At 41.6% G+C, this 16592-nt stretch overlaps 1 protein-coding gene across 6 annotated transcripts in view; it reads left to right on the top strand.

The window, feature by feature from the left end:
• The window catches only part of CAMK2D (calcium/calmodulin dependent protein kinase II delta), a 119706-nt gene that overhangs the window by 42238 nt on the left and 60876 nt on the right, over positions 1 to 16592 (top strand). For all 6 annotated transcript variants that reach the window (XM_031064093.1, XM_031064090.1, XM_031064095.1 and 3 more), the window contains exon 2: positions 3260 to 3319. In XM_031064093.1, coding sequence (XP_030919953.1) covers positions 3260 to 3319 — 60 coding nt within the window. The remainder of the gene's footprint in view (positions 1 to 3259; positions 3320 to 16592) is intronic.

Here is a 16592-nt window from a genome sequence, read left to right as displayed (position 1 = left end):
ATTTGCCTACCTAGTAGAAACTCAATGCAGGCAGTCTAATTTTCTGAGGCAGGTGTCATAAATTATAATATTAGCTTTGGGTCTATTAGATCATCATCATATGAATGAAAACTAGTTCAAGATTTTAAGTTTATACATCTATGAGTAGTCCCAGTTTTACAGCTATATTCTGTCTGTTTCAGGTTTCACAGAATTTCATTAGTTATTGTAAAGGCTGAGATTTTCACGGATCAGTGCAGTAAATCTTGTTGTTTTCTTTTTTTGTTTTTCATGGCTCCATGTCAGATTAAACTTGTAGGTGGCTGCAAGGTTTTTTCCATTAGTAAACCCACATTATTCTCATTGCTGCTTCTTTCCAATGGTATCAGTAGATGACAGGCAGTGATCTTTTTCCAGTCTTGGAAATGGGCTGTTGCTGTGGTAGAGGCCATTGCTCACTAATGGAGACTTGCTTTCCTAAAGTAATCTAGAATTTGTAGAGCATTCCTTCTTCTGCATTTGCTTTGCTGTGTTTTGAGCTTGTATTTTTCAACTAATTACAATTTCTTAGGCGGACAATGTAGGAGACCTGTTTGTAAGTGAGTCTAGTTAATTAAAATAGAGGAAAGGAAACAAGTATAAAAATGTACTTGTGTGTTCCCTTTTTATTATCTGTGACTTTCAAGCTTGGCTTCCTGCTCCTGATAATAATTTTTCCTGGTTTGTATTTACCTGGCAGGTAAAGCAATTTTAGCTGGTGAATTATATCTTGTCAGATTTGAGAGGAATTAGCTCTTTGATCTTGATAAGTGGCCTATTATTGCATTTATTTTTTCCACAACTTTTCCTGTGCTGCTGTTGTAACATAAACATTTGACACCAGATGCTAGCCCAAACTTTCTCAGGGCTTGGGGAGTTTGTGCCTCCTTGGTAGTTTCCCTGGCTGTACAGGACCCTTGTTTCCCAGTGGGCTGTGCAGTGGCACACCTTACCCTTCAGATGTTTGGGAGCTGAGTGCTCGAAGTATTTTGGTGTGCCCTGCCCTCTGACATTCACCTTTAGCTCCCCAGCACTTGAGCCCTGGCAGGAGGCAGGGTAACACAAATAGCTACGGGTGGCACAGCAGTTGCAGTTGCAAGGACTTGTAAATAAACCCAGTGCAGAGAGGAAGGAACAGGATTTCCTAAAACTCAGAGACCAAATGTGCAGATTTTAGAGGAGAGTACTTTTCTAGAATATCACATGAAGTTAAATTTGCATTTGGTCCCACCCCCAAACACTTAGATACTGCAGACTTACTCCTCTAACAACACTAAGGAATGCTCTATTTCTTTGGAAGTGCAGCTGTCATCTTCTGGACCTTAATGTCCACTTGAATCCCTGGCTCAGGGAGTATTTAATGCTCTTCCTGCTGCCTTAGCACAGCATGCAGACTGTGAGGTACGTGCAGTCACTCAGCAAGTGACTGCATCACTTCATACTGACTAATAGCAATTACTGTGACACAAACAACTGAAGGAGTTAAATGCAGATTTTCATTGTTCCGATTTACACGACAGCAGAGAACTCCTGGTTGGTGTCCATCAATATGCTGGTGCAGTTTGGAGTAAAAACCTGAGAATATATAATGCAGTCAATAATAATGATGTTGATGATGATGTAGATGTTACCTTCACATATTGCAGTGCATGCAGCAGCATCTCTAAGATGTTTTTACTGTGATTTGAAAAATATCAGGTGTGCTTTTTTAATCAATACAGTTATAATCAATAAATTACATGAATCACATCTAGTGTCAGTTCAGAAACTGTGATATAGCAGTTGATAGCAAAGAAACTTCAACTGTTTATACATCATATTCACAGTTGGAGATGAAGTTCTTTATTATAGCTGTGTTATTCCTGAAGAGTCGACACAGGATGTTTTTAGCACTTCATAGAAGCCTGTCAGACACCTTCCAGGTTTCTGGCTGTGCTGCCTGATCTGTAAATATAGCTGGAGGTGGTACAGAGCAGCCTTGGAAAGTAGAGCTGGTAACGCACCAGAGCCACAGCTCCCACACTAAATGTCCAATAGCCCCTGGATTGTTTCTTTGCTTTTGAGGCAGTGTTCACATTTTCATCTTTGTTCTCACCCCAGCTTAGTTCAGTTTGCCTTGCAGATCATCTCCCTGCTTGCTCTGGGTAATGTGCCAAGTGCTCAGCCCAAGATTAAGTTACAGCCAGAGCTGCTGGACATGAAGGTACTGTAACTGTAGATGTCTGTGCTTATGTTTCAGCCTTGCTGCAGCTGAATTCAAAAATATTAATGGGAAAACTCAGTGGCAGATTTGAACTTTTCAAAAAGAGCTTTAAGCTTATGTTGCAGGTTTCTAGTTCTTTTTAATACTTTGAACTTCTGATTTCTTTTTTTTTTTTAGTAAACATGAAGGTAAAGAGGGTTAAGCTGACAAATTTTCTCATGCAAGGGGAGGAGGCTCTTGGGCCTCAGAAAGTATGATGGGTCAGTTGACAAGTAGTGACTAGCTCAAGAACTATCCCAGTTCTTAAAAGCATGTGATAATAATCTGAACTGTTAACATATGTAAAATTGTTTCACTTGTTGTTAGAGTTGACTGCAAATATTAGGAAGTACAAACTGCAGAAAAATGAAAATTAAACAAGTTTTCTTTCTGGTTCTTTCCTCCAGATTTAAAACATGCTGTCAGAAACTTGAAGTGTTAAGTATTTTAAAGGTGGTGTTTGCTTTCTCTGTTTTCTTTTAAATCTGTTGTTACAGTTCTTTTGACCTACATATCTAACTGGACACTTCGCAGTAAGAATTGAACTTCTTAGTTCTAACATCTGATGCTAAATTTTTCACTCTGAAGAGTTGCCATCAAAGCACCTTTTTCTAAACTTGTTCATTTCTTAATATTTTCAAGGTTCAAAGCATATTCTTTACATTTCAAGCAGTTCTTTTTTTCCAGAGTTGGTATTTTGGAATATTTGTGTTGTCTATTGTAGAGAACAGAGCTTGACAGAAGCAGTAGTATTTTATCTCCAGAAAAGATCTCAGTGATGTACAAGTCCAGAGCTCCAGCCTCCTGCTCTACCCAAAGGTTAAAAAAAAATCAATTCAATATTACAGTTTGGGTGAAAATATTAGTGGATCTAAATAAAGGAGACATTTTTTACAGATCCCATCAGATGATGATCATGTGATGATTCTTTAAAACAAATACTCTAAACTATGTTAATCTTCATACTAACAGCAACTGTTTTGCTTTCTTTTGATGCAGATCACCAGAAACTGGAGAGAGAAGCTAGAATCTGTCGTCTCCTGAAGCATCCTAATATCGGTAGGAACATTTCGTTGCTTTGTACACTATTTATCAGTTTAGAAAATTTAGGGGAAATGGAAATTAACAAATACAAAGAGCAGCTCAGAAATCACGTGCAAATATCTCCAGTCAAGACTCTTTCTTTATCATGTGGTGTTGCCTATGAATTCTGCTGTGGGATGCAATAATCTAATGGATCACCTGCAGCAGTGTGCAGTGTTCTCATCTCTGAGCCATTGCTCTGCCACCAAGGAGCTCTCTGTGCCAGGGGTTTGGGGGGTTTTGGGCGGTGTGCAGGAGGGGCTGTTTGCAGGATTGTTCATGATTTTTGGAGACCTGCAGAAGAATTTCAGCTGACAGTGTCTGTTGCACAATGAGACAGACCAATGTCAATAATTAGTGCTGGTTTTAGTGAGATGCTTATTTTATATTTTACTTTGTGTTTGAGATTCCGTCCTTCCAAGTTGAAGAAAGCTCTACCCTTTTTATTTCCAGAGTTGTGTGTTCTAACCATGTAAAGCAAAAAATAAAGTTATTTTGGAGGGTGGGGTGTGTCTGTCTCTTTGCTTTAGAAACCGTGTAGACAGGTAAGTACCTTGAACTTAAGAGCGTAGCTGGGTTTTTCAGTTTTTCATACAATGAATTACATGCCAAGGCTATCTCTCACAAGAGTATTTGCTGTACCTGAGACTTCTGCAGTAGGGTAGGAATTTCCTGTTTGTTATGGCATTTTTAGACTAATAAAATTGTTTGGTGCCTGTGATGACTTAAGTTTTAGCTTTCATATTTTTCAGATTCTGTACTGCTTTGGTGTGTAACTCTGAGCTTCATATCGAATGTTAGCAAGTTCTCTTCACAGGGTAGTCAGACAAAACAATCCTTCTCCAGCTTGAGAACCAAGGACACTGTTGTAGCTTCAGGCCCAAAGAAGTATAAACAATGGAGAATTGAGGAGAGCCGTCTGGGAGGATGGGACTTGATAACCTGAAACTATAATTGGATCATTAACCTCAATATGTAAATGGGCCAAACTTATAACAGTCTGAAAATTTGTGAGCTGGCATCCATCTTGCATCCATCTTGGGCAGAGCCACAGCCTGGCTCTTTATTCAAAGGTGTATCATTTGATTAAATACCTACTTTATTGCTTTAACTCTGTCTAGCCTCTGTTCCAGGTAGCCTCTTGAGGCATCACCTGGGATGAAATCAGGTCCTTCCTTTTAATGATAAATAGAAAGTGAAAACAAGTGTACCATGGCTCAAAATGACATGTCATATTTCTGCAGCATCTCTCTTAAGCTTACAGGTTTGACCTAGAAATTTGGTTAAGAAGGAAGAGGAGTGTTATTTGTGCTATTTTATCTCACCAAAGGTTTTGCATTGTAAAATGGTGAGAGCTAAGAGAATGTACAAGTGCTTTTAGGGAGGAGGTGCAGCCCTTCTGCAGCTGTGGTTACATACATGGTGTAGTCAGACTCCAGAGCCATCCACCTGGGCCTTACTAGAACCAGAACACATTTATGAGCTTCCACAAGTTGGGGAAAATGAACAAAAGACAAGAGTGAACTGATGCAGGGGAAGGGCTGAAATGCACAGAACTCAGCTGAAACAAAAGTCTAAATTGGTTCCATGTGGTCACAAGTCTTCAGTTTGTCAAGTGGCTTGTTGAGCAGTGTAGGATGGAGTTCAGCTCCTCTGGCATGCCAGCTGTTCCACATGCACAGTTTGGATCTGTGAGGTTTGGTTTGGAATGCAAACAGGCAATGACAGCCTGGGTGACAGGCAGGTAGGGCTCTGCAAGTCTGCACAAACTGTGCATCACCACCTGCACCAAGGTGTGCAGTTCCAGAGGGAATGGACAAAGTGTTCTGCTCCTGTTTCAGAAAAACTGCCATGTTCTAGATCTGTCTGAGAGGAGATTTTCATGACCTGGAATTACCATGCTAGGGTTTGGCAGCAGATGTTGTGTTCTGTCATGTTCCTTCTCCTGCAGCCATGCCCTCAGCCAGCTAAATGATCACCCTAAAATCATTCCAAGTGCTGCCAGCACCCCACTGGAGCTCTTATGCTTGGGTCACTATGACATCCCTGTTTAAATTGTCATCTGGTGAGTAATGGAGCTGCATAACATCAGGAAGCACAAAGAGTGAAAAAGGAAGTGTACCAGAGGAGGGGAGCTCAGCTCTTACAATAAGTATGTGTAAGTTAAGAAAAATAAGAAAAAATGGTAACTATTTTTTTCAGTGTGATTTCTGTAGGAAAGCAGAAGTCTAGTTTAATTGATGGGGTGGTTTCTCAAAGATGACTGTGTACAGGGAGTTATTTTTGGAAAGCTAAATAAGGCTGAATGTTAAATGATTCTGTTTCTGTGCAGCCCTTACTGTCCATGTTCATAGCCAATAAGTGTCATGGAAATCTTCCTTGAAGAAGTTGTTTCACTTCTTCTGCAAGCAGGGCTCCAGTACATCTCTGAAAGCTGAGCTTTCTGTGCAGACACTGCTTTGGACATAACTAATTCTGTTCATTTTTCAGCATCTTTCTTCTCTTCATCCTTTTCATAAATCTATGATTTCTTCTCTGTCCACCCTTGTAGTTATGATACCTAATGAGTGGTGTAGGAAAAATAAGGAAAATGGATTGCAGGCAGTATTTTCTGTTCTCCCTTTTTACATCTCCATTTCCCACTTAAGTAATGTATGTGTGAAAGTTTAAAAGCCACAGAATTTCCTCATCCTTTTCCCATACAGCTACTCCTCACCAATACTCACTGTTGTGATTTCATCCTCTTCTTACCTCAGTCCTTTAATATCACTGTAGTAAAAAGAGCCCTGCTGAATTTTGTGTGGCCATTAAAATGAGGCACAAGCCTCATTAGCTGAACTTGCAGGCCTTGAGAAGAAACTTTGAAGGGGTTCAGAATCCTTTGTTTCCCGTCAGTCTTTGGCAATACTGGTATTTTCTCCTCTTCCAGCTGTGCTTGAGTAATCTGGCCTGTGCTATACTGCAGTAGGAAATTTCTAGGCAAACACTGCTCATGTTCCTGTGGTAACAGAGCTCCTGGGCTGCAGGAGGTTGTGCATTAGTGTGATTTTCAGCATTGCTGTGTTTCTCAGGGTCTTACTCTGGTGACATGGCTGTACATCAGTGTGTAGAGGGTTGCTTTTTTACAGAGTTTAAAATGGATGAAAATGTAGGTTAAGCCTTGCTGTTTGGAGAAGCCACTGCTTCATCTTTGTGAGATTGCACATCGAGTTACAATAAAAGCTTACTTCCTTTGGTGAGCACGTACCCACACAGGATTTGTCATCTTGGGTAGCTATTACTTTTCCAGAAGTTCCATGTGTACTAATGCTCCCATTTTTTTAATTTAGAAGTTTGGAAAGAAAATTGCAATGTAATCATCTCTTCACCAAGAAATCCACTGTCATTTTCCAGATTTTCTCCTTTATCTTCTTCTGGTAAACTTTGATTTCTTGGTCTTCTTTTAACTTGAGGCAAACTTAGTTTTTAGCACTCTGATTTCTAGTCTTGCAATTGACATTTTTGGTGGTGTAACACTGTTGTACCATCTTGTTATGACGTTTGGCATGGATTTATAGCTGCTTTGCTGATTTTGGTTTATGACATCCCAAATAATGATAAAATCTGCATTAGGCTGACAATACAAGCTCTGACCCATTCTGGAAAACTGCTGATTCAAACCTGTTGAAACCATGGAATTTTTTTTCCCAAGTAGAGTTTGCTCTTACAGGATTTGTGCTGTGTTTAGGTAATGTTTTCTTAATGGCAGTTACACAGTCAAGGTCTCTCTGTAACTACTGGGGGGGGCTTCTGCTGGCTTTGCATTGCCACTTCCTTGTAGCCCATAATTCCCTGCCTCTGCCACCTCCTTCAGGCCTTACAGACAGTGTACAAGCTGTGGCAGGCAGGCAGGGTCCATTAGCCAGCAACATCAGGCTCGAGTCTGGCTCTGATCAATCTTCATCCCTTGGCCAAAGGCAGCAGCAGATTTTACTGACATGTGGCAGCTCTTCAGGTGATAAATGAAGTTCTTCTGGCACAAGGCCAGGCTGTCCCTGAGTGGCTCTGTAAGTCAGGGTACTTGGAGGTAAGTAGGACTGGCAGGCACAGACTCAGCCCTGCTAAGCCTGAGCCTGTTTCTGTGGATGTGCTGGTCCAGCCTCGGCCAGGCTGGGCTGAGGCATTGCCACAAGAGTGCTCTGCCAGTAGCAAGGCCTCTGCTCCAGCAACCACTTTCCAAGGCAGGCTGGCCTTGCAGCAGGCCAGGAGGCGGCCTAGATGCACAACAGACTGGGAGAGCACAGGGAGAAAGACAAATCCCTTATGTAGTTTCATGAGTGTGTTGGTGTCCATTTGGAGTCTGCTCATTTCCATGCTCTGAGCTGGGAACTTCTTATCAATGGCTGAGGCAATTGGTAGCACCCAAAGTTGGCACTGCTCCTCACCACACTCTGTGCTGGTGTCTAGCTTACTGAACCCTCCTGCCACAAAAAAAAGTAGGAAAAGCCTGCACTTTGGAGTTACTTCTTCTCCCCACCGTAACACAAAACACAAACACTCAAGTTGTTAAGTTCCTCATGTGGGAAAAACAAGAAACTGTATTGCCTTGTCCTTTTTGAACAGAGGATAATTAAAGCTGTGGGGGGGGCAAAATGTCCTTTATGTTAATGTTCAAGTATGTGCATGACACTTCATAAAGCCCCAAGAATCTCAGGAGAAACTATTAATATATAGAAAATGTGAATGCAGTCACTCCTTTCTGAATTAAGTTGGTCTTACTGTGGCACAGTTGTGAGTAGCTCAGCTGGTGTTAGTTAAGTTACTCTATAAACCAAACACAGGGTAAAAATCAAGCCTGGTCAGGTTAAGTGAATGTAGTTCTTCAGCACAATTTTTTTCTGAGCTTAATTTAAGGTTTTACTTTATGTCAAAAATATATAGTTCTTTCCTGATGCAGTGCAACTCAAACCAATCCCCAGCTATATAAATTTATGCTCAGTGAGTATGGTCCTCAGGGATGTATTAACTATAGCTATGCAAATAAATAAATAATAAAACTTTTAATATAAATCTGAAGCTTTAGTTTGCATGGGACTGATGCATTAGAGAATCTCACTTCCTTTAATTATTTTTATTGCTTAGATGAGCTGATCACTTCAGCAATTTTAAATCTCATCCATTCTGTTGAATTAATTAAATTAGCACTTTCTATGATGAATAAGGTACCCCGTAGTCCTTAAGAGAATTAAAATAAAATATCAAGAAACCAAATAAACCAGTGATATAACATGATTTCATATTTAATGTGAGAGCCCATTTAGTGAGTATTATAAAATAACAGATTCAATGTTTAAAGTCAGCCGTGGCTACAGCAAGTAACTGACTACTGAAGTGAAACAACAGAATACAGAGGCTGGTTTTGCAGTTGCTATTTGTGAAATTAAATGTACTGGAATGAGACTGCACCAGGCAAGAGCACACAGGGGGGCATAGTGGGGCTTGTTGCAGCTGGGTTTTCTGCAGGCCTTCTCCTTCTCAGCAGTTTTTGTTACTGCTGTGCATCTGATTCCTTTTATTGCTGAAGTTCTTGTGAATGTATGTTGATGTTTAAGAGGAAAAGCCTGAAAGTTTTGACTTCTGTGGTTGGAAGGGTTTGGTGTGGAAGGGCTTCCTCCCTGAAGTGACTGGAGTGTCAGAATCCCCCAGCAGTTAAAAGATGAAGTTATGTAGTGCTAATCAATGTGTCAGTGATTTTCAGCATGAGCCATATGAAGCATCAGCTAATGTGGTCTGAGTGTGCAAGCAAAGGAGGGGGAAGGCAGCTTTATTTGGTGTTACAGCTTTTGTCTCTTTTCTTTGCAGCAGAATCCTTTTATTCTGCTAAGTGGCATTGCATCTTTAAGTTTTGCTCTTCTGGGTTACTGTGGAGCATAAAAATGTCTTTGAGTGCAGACAATGACACCACTCTTTGCCATGCTACATTAATTCTCTTTCCTTTTAATAGAGCACAAGGTTATTTTAGCTCAAGTGAAGCATTGCTGGCTGCAATATCCCTGATAACTGTAGCAGGATCCATAACAGACCGAGGAAATGAGGTTTCACTAAGGTTTGCCACCGATTTTGTAATTTTTCGCCTCAGAAAGTACATGCTTAATTTGCACCAAAATAGGTAATAATTCAGTATAAATCAAGTGTGAACCAGATCTTGAAGCATTTTCCATCCCTGCTTAAGCCTCTGTTTCTATGTTTCCTTAAATGCATGAAAGTTCTTTTCCTAGTGTGTCCAGGTTCTCTTAAACATTTTTTTCTTTCCCTGAAGTCCACTCCCCTTTTGCAGCCAGTCATTTGAAATGTAAAACAGAGTCACCCACAGAAACAGGAAGTGGAATTTGAGCACCTCTCTTGAGGATCCTGCTGTGGGGGGTGAGGACTGGGGTGGCTGCCACACTTCCCACTTGTATTTTCATCTCTTCTTGTGCTTTACTTTCTATATGTGTTTCCTGGAATGAAGAGTTTCATAATTGGCTGTACTGCTGACTTCAAGAGCTGTGGAAATAAACTCGACTGCAATGAATTGCTCTCTCTCTCTGCACACACAAGATGGATCTTTCAGAACTTACATTTTTTTGTTGTTTGAAATCTTTGTTTGTCATGAATCTGCAACCACGTGTTATGCATACGGATAGACATCGTGACTCCCAGCTAAACCACAAATATGTAATTTTCCTCTGGACTCTTTCCTCCAAAAACAGAGATCTCTACTACTTCAGCTAAACTAAGCTTTTTCTTTCAGTTAAGCTAGCACAGACATTTTTAGAGCGTTTTTAGGGGATGTTGTCAGTTCTGTTCCCTTTGCTTTTACAATGTTGCTGATGGTCTAATAGGTGAATTCTGCACTGGTTCTTGGATCGATACCCAAATATTGGGAACCTTTACTTGATCTGAGGGTGAGGAAAAACAAACCCCAACCAAAACCAGGTTGCAGTATATTGGGTTGTGTGGATGGGCATCACTGGATGGCATTAGAGCAGCTCCTGCAGGGGTGGTAAAACTTGTCATGTGTTTTCTGTGATAATCCTGCCTCAGCCTTGGCATTTGTGCCTCTGGGCTGAACTCATTCTGTGGGACACTTGTGTCTTGGCCTCTTCCCTTTCCCTAGAGAAAATAAGGAATTAATTCAGGCAGCATTTCTTTCCCAGGCAGCCTAAATCTGCCCATTTGGGGTGTTGGGCATCTTAGCCCATGGTTACTATCACCCAGTATGTCACCCTGTGGGGGGACAGATTATAAGAAAAAGATAGTGTAGAAAGTAATCTTACCCCTAAGGAGTTGTAGCTAGGCCAATTATCAAAGATTAGGAACAGGCCACAGCTGTGACTGTGAGAAGAGTGTTATAAAAGAGTGGGGGGTGGCCAGGTGAGAGGGGAGCTGGAGTCAGGTGGCTGCTTTGTGAAGAAGAAAGAGTCAGTGCTCTGAGGAGCTGCCTACGAGAAACACCAAGATGGTGTGAAACTTTTGTGATAAGGAGACAACAGTATGGAACCCCTGCAATAAGATAACAGCATCACCTTTCACCCTGCTTCTGGAAAAGGTACCTCCAAGGAGAAAGGGTTGGGCTGTCTGTGCCACCTGAGAGCTGCATTCCCCTCCACACTCCCCCATTTCCCTGAGGCAAGCAGACAAGGATCTGTTCAGACATGGGGGCAGGGAGAAGGGACAGGATGGGGAAATGCTGGGCGCAGAAAGAGGCCAAAGGAAGGTCTCCTGGCTTTGGACCATGGGTCATGTTTTGGTTTGAGCCATAAGTCAGGAGTGGTGCTTTGGGAGCTCACTGTGGGGCCTTGGAATGTCTTTGCTCCTTTTCCAGAGGTGATACCAAGCCAGGAGACTCATTAGGAGAGACAATCTGTGGGGCTACTCCCATCTGCACAGACATCTTGCTTTACTTACCTACCCAGCCCTCTGCAAAAAAATACCATGGATCATGAAATCATGTGGGTTGGAAGGGATCTCTGGAAGTTACCCAGTCCCAACTCCCTGCTCAAACCATGCGCAGTAAATTTAGGTAAATCAGAGCCCATCCTGCTGAGTATGGAGGCTGCAGAGAAGGAGATTGCCGAGCCACTCCAGGCACCACTCCAGTGTTTCATCACCTTCCTATCCACATAAATAAATAAATAAATGTGTCTCTGTGCTTAGCTGGGGTTTTCCAGACTCCAGCATGTGTCTGTGGTCTCTTGTCTTGCCATTTGCACCCTGGAGAAGACCTATTTCGGTCTTCCCTGCTGACCAGCAAACCAAACTGGAAGGAAAAGTGGATATTCCCCAGTACAGCAGCATCCCTGTTAGGATGTTTTTATTCTTTTCTTAAAAATGCATTTGCTTTCATTTTCAAATATTGTGACATGAATTCCTAAAGAAAGCGTACTTTGACTAAAAACTATAAACAGCAACAAACTCTTTGGAATGCAGGATTTCCTTGCTTCCAAGGTGTGGATTTGGAAGTGCATATTATAGGCTGAACTTGTGTGTGCTGTGTCAGGTGCATAGATCCAATCTGCTTGTGTTTTGCTTTTTATATGCATCTTCTGCATCTTTATTAATGGAATGCCCATTCAGTAAGAGGTTTTATATCATCTTAGATACATATTGGAAACAACACATGGAAATTAGGCCTCAGCCTGCCTGCTTAGCCCACCATCTCCATAGCTCCGCTGAGATGTCGCCCTTGCCTGTCCCTGTGTGTGGCAGGGTGTGAGGGGCTGGTGCCAGCCTGGCTCATCTCCCCTGGTGTCCGAGGGCCGGGGGACAGCACCAGTGAGTACCAGACAGGCAGACATCCCCCTAACCACCCCAGTCTTGCAGCAAGTGTTTCAAGTGTCCTTTAGATTTTTCCTTGCTCCTTCAAACTTTAGCTTTTGAGAAGTTGTAGGAATCTATAAAGTTAGAGGGTTTCAGGTTTGTGGGAAAACAGACAGGCCTCAGTGCAGCAGAGTTATGGATATTGCTGATGCATCTTGTTAGGCTGTAGCGAAGACGTGAGAAATAGAACAATAGAGCTATGTATTAGCGATTTGGAATAACTTTCTAAGTTGCAAAAAGTTTCTATAGCAAGGTTGAAATTATGAATAGGGTTTTATGCTTTGTTTTCTTATAAATGAACAAGCAAGTATTGTTTTAACTGATTAGATAGAATCACTGTCAATATGTTTTCTCTCTGTGTAATTGGCTAAGATGAGTATTTGGTGACTTGTAACAAGTGAGTTTCTTTGGCTTGCTGCCTGGATGCGAACTGTCAAGATCTTTGCATAGACAAAACGATGTATTATAAAGATTCTGGAAAATAAACAGTTCCGACGCATCCATCAGTGGTCCCGTCCCATTCGTGTCTGTATATAAACTGCCGGCGCAGAAGTCACTTTTCATTCTGATTTTGTTGCACTGCTGTTGGGAGTATCTGTCAAAGCTGTGGCATTCCAAAGGATGCAAGTTGGTCTGCTCCTTGGCTTTCTGCTGCATCCTGGCACAGGGTGAATGCTCTGACCCTGCAAATAACACCAGCCTCCATCACTGGCAGTGGATAAATAGCTCCTAGTTGCTCAGTTCAGGCTGGGCTTTTTCAGATTTCGGCACTGGAGACTTTCCTACTCCTACAAAACTGCTGATCCTGGCGTTTTTTTCAGTTGATAGGGGTTTAATGATACCTCTCTCCTCCTAGTCACCTTCCAAATTTGGAAGTTCTTTTTATAGTGGCTTCACCAGAGTGTTAGTATTCTCATGGACTGCCCATGGGAATGTGCTTCTAATTTTAGTTTGTCCTCTACATGTCTGTCTCTTTTAAATGCATCCAGCTTCTCATTCCAGCCACTCTGGGCCAAGCATGACACTCTGCTCCTGATACTTGTGTATTGAAGATGTTCTGGTGTTGCATTGTAAAAAAATCCACAGCTCCTGCCCTTGTGCTGCACAGCAGTGAGTAGCACTCGTGTGTCAGCAATTGTCCCACCCCAATAGTGCTGTTTAATTAACAGGTTTGGTGTGCTTTCATTTCCTGGGTGACCTTGAGAGTTATTTAATTGTGCCTCAGCTGTTTATACTTGGTCTGATATCAATGGTGGTAGTGCTGGGATTGTGTTGAATTTGACAGTGCAGTCTTGCTGGGAAGGACTTGATGGATGATCTAAAACCATAATTGCAGCTGACTGGCTTGCAGCTATCTTTTGTAGCATATATGTATTTTGGGAGTTACTGGATGTGCTAAATGAGAGGAATATTTAGAAAGAGATCTCAACTGCAGCTAGTAGTCTGGGTTTGTGAATACAGACTGGCTTCTGCTCTCTCCTGCAGCATTTCCATCCAAGTTTATGTGGGTTGTCACTGAGCTAATTACCATCTTACAAATGGTCCCACAGGACAGGACAAGCTCTCTAATTTTCATTTATTGTGAGACTGTGATTAAAAGACAATGGCAGTTTCTCATCATAAACCTCAAGTTTGTCATCTATTAAGTCAACATGCATTCCCTGCCTTTTGTAAAACAAACACTTGGAATCATTTGGGATCATCACTCACTGGTGAACATGCACGTTAGGGAAATGCCAGTAATTTATAGCTGTCTCCAGCTGTGGTAGCACCATTACTGTGATAGTTAATTGATAGAGGGGGAAGACACGTTCACCCAGAACACAATACAGATGGGTTTGTGCCCAGCCCCGTGGATAGAGATGGGGTGGGATCACTATGGGAACGCTCTGCCTGGGCACTGTGCTTTGAGTCACTCAGTCTGACACTGTTCACTTACTGAGAGCTCCTCCTGCTCGACTGTTGCTTGGCTAATTGCAGAGGCTTTTGCTTCTCCAGTTTACAGCAAGGTTTTGTTCACTGCATTGGATGGATGGATGGATGTCTGCAGCACCACAGATGGAAACAGGAGACCAGTTACCTGACTTTTTCCTGCTTTGACACTTTTCAGACACTTTTTCACATTTGCTCTGTGTGTAAGAAACAGACTCAGTCCCTACATTTCCCCTGTTGCTACCATAAAGAAATTAAGAGGGATTAACTGCAGTGGGATGCTGGGATGCTCCTATTGCTCCCATTCAGAATGTTCAGGATTCCAGGTTGTGAAAGAGGGCACCAAGGACAGAGATGTCATTATAATCATGCTTTAGACCTGTTGCATTAATTTTGGGTATTTTTCCTCAAAGCTGGTAACACAAAATTTGGGGACCTGGTCCTGTGGAATTGGTTTTAGCCTTCTTTGCTTGCACAACCATAAAAACTCCATCAGATAAAGGAAGGAAGAAGGTGCTTTAGAGTGGTACTGCGTAACATGAGAAAGTAATAGTTAATTCCACAAAATACAGAGTTCTCTGTGAAGTTGACTTTATTGTCCTGGAGCTAATTTTTTTTGCTGGAGCAGGTCCATGGGCTGCCAAATGCTGCCAGCACTTCTGATCTCCAAGGGCTGCTGTGTGTTGGAATAATGTAGAGCATAACTAAGAAGTGATTTAGAGAAAATGTAGATTTGGTCTGGTTGGAGAGAAGACCTGGTCACTTAGCACTTCTTTTGGTTTTAAATTAGGTTTTTAATTTGGAAGAGTACTCAGCTTTCAAATGGCCCATTGTGATACATAGTACTGCCATCACAGGTGCCTGGAGCCTGTCTCAGTCTCGGAGTGGAGGATAAATGATTTGGTTGTCCTGTTACCAAACCAAATAAACAGCCATTAAAAGGCGGTACCTACTGTGATTAAGTGAATTGGTGGTTGTGCTTCAGTGAGTTTTGCATGAGCCTTCAGAAAATGAGCTCAGATCTATCTGATGTTTATAACCACATCACTGAGGGGTGTGGCTACATTTGTACTGTAATTTATGGGGCTTTGACTTCTTATAGAAAAGATGATGCAATGTGTGATCCTCACTGCAAATCTGGAATATTTGAAGATCCCACCAATTCTGTTTGATGTAACACTTCCTGCACAGTGGTAATTCATGTTACACTTAGCACATAGGAAGTAGAATTTTAGGTCTGTCTGCATTTAAAATCTCCCCCAGCTTAATCAAAAGCTAATTTATTTTTAAACTGATGTAGCTACTTCTTTGTGGCCACCTGCTGCTCTGTAAACTGGGAAATTGTTTCAGTTTAAATTAGCTGATGCTTTGTTTTAAGCTGAATTAAGAGAGCATAAACTTTGATTTTATGCCAACATAATAACATAAACTAGAGCATTTTTCTCTTGTAGACAAAGGTTTTAACAAGTAGTATTTGTAATGCTCACTCCACAGTCTACAAGAAATAAGAGCAAATAAAGTTCCTTTGTATATTCTTTTGCCATCTTCCCATGGGGAGGGTTGGCAAGAATTCCTAGAGACAACTTTATTTGAAAATGAACTTTAAATGTTAGCAGTTTAAATGTTATTTACTCAAGCTTGAGGTAGAGTGAACGTTGTGACTTGAAAGTTATTTATTGTTTACAAGGTCTTTATATATAGCTTTTATAAAAAACCAAGGCACAGTAGCAGCTTTTTCTGAACATCTGTATTTTCAGGTGACCAGCAGGACAGTAATGATAATTTTGACATGAAGATATGTATATGCTGAAAAACTACATTCAGCCTCTTTTATCCAGTGTCTAAGATATATTTAGGGGCAGAGCCTACAGGAGAGGGTTTTTCCTTCTTGTTCACATTCCCCAGCTGGCACTGGGCATTGGTTGAGGCAATTCCAGTGCACTTTGTTTTGTGTCCTCCATCACAGCAATGCTTTAGCAGTGAGATTTGCTGGTCTGGTTTTCTCTCCAGATGCATGTTTCTTATTCCTATCTATTGTAGGAAATGGAAAGTTCAGCCTCATGGAAATATGGTTGTGGCTTCTGTGTTGTAGCTGCAATGAAATGTGTTGGGATTCCTTGACCATGAGTGTCAGGGATTTGTTTCTGCAGGCATAATTAGTCTCCCTTATTTACTTTACAGTGCTGCTTTTCTGAGAGAGCAGTTCTGTGTCTCGGATGTGTCATGTGATAAAAGCACATCTCTGTGTGCGCAGTTATTGCTTACCTGGGAAGCTGCTGTGGCAGATTCTTTACAGGCTCATTGACTGCAGGTCCTTGTGAGCAGTGTAGGCAGAAATCAGAGCAGAGACACTTTCATGGAGACTCTGGATCACCCTGGAGTTCTGTGCCTGTTCTTCCCAACAGATGCAGTTCATATGGAAAGGACTTCTGCGCATGTTTACAAGTGTTTATTTGTAGGAGTGGATTTGTTGCAG

The sequence above is a fragment of the Geospiza fortis genome, unplaced genomic scaffold (assembly GCF_000277835.1).
Source record: "Geospiza fortis unplaced genomic scaffold, GeoFor_1.0 scaffold896, whole genome shotgun sequence".
NCBI lineage: Eukaryota > Metazoa > Chordata > Aves > Passeriformes > Thraupidae > Geospiza > Geospiza fortis.
This window is presented reverse-complemented; position numbering and strand designations above follow the sequence as displayed.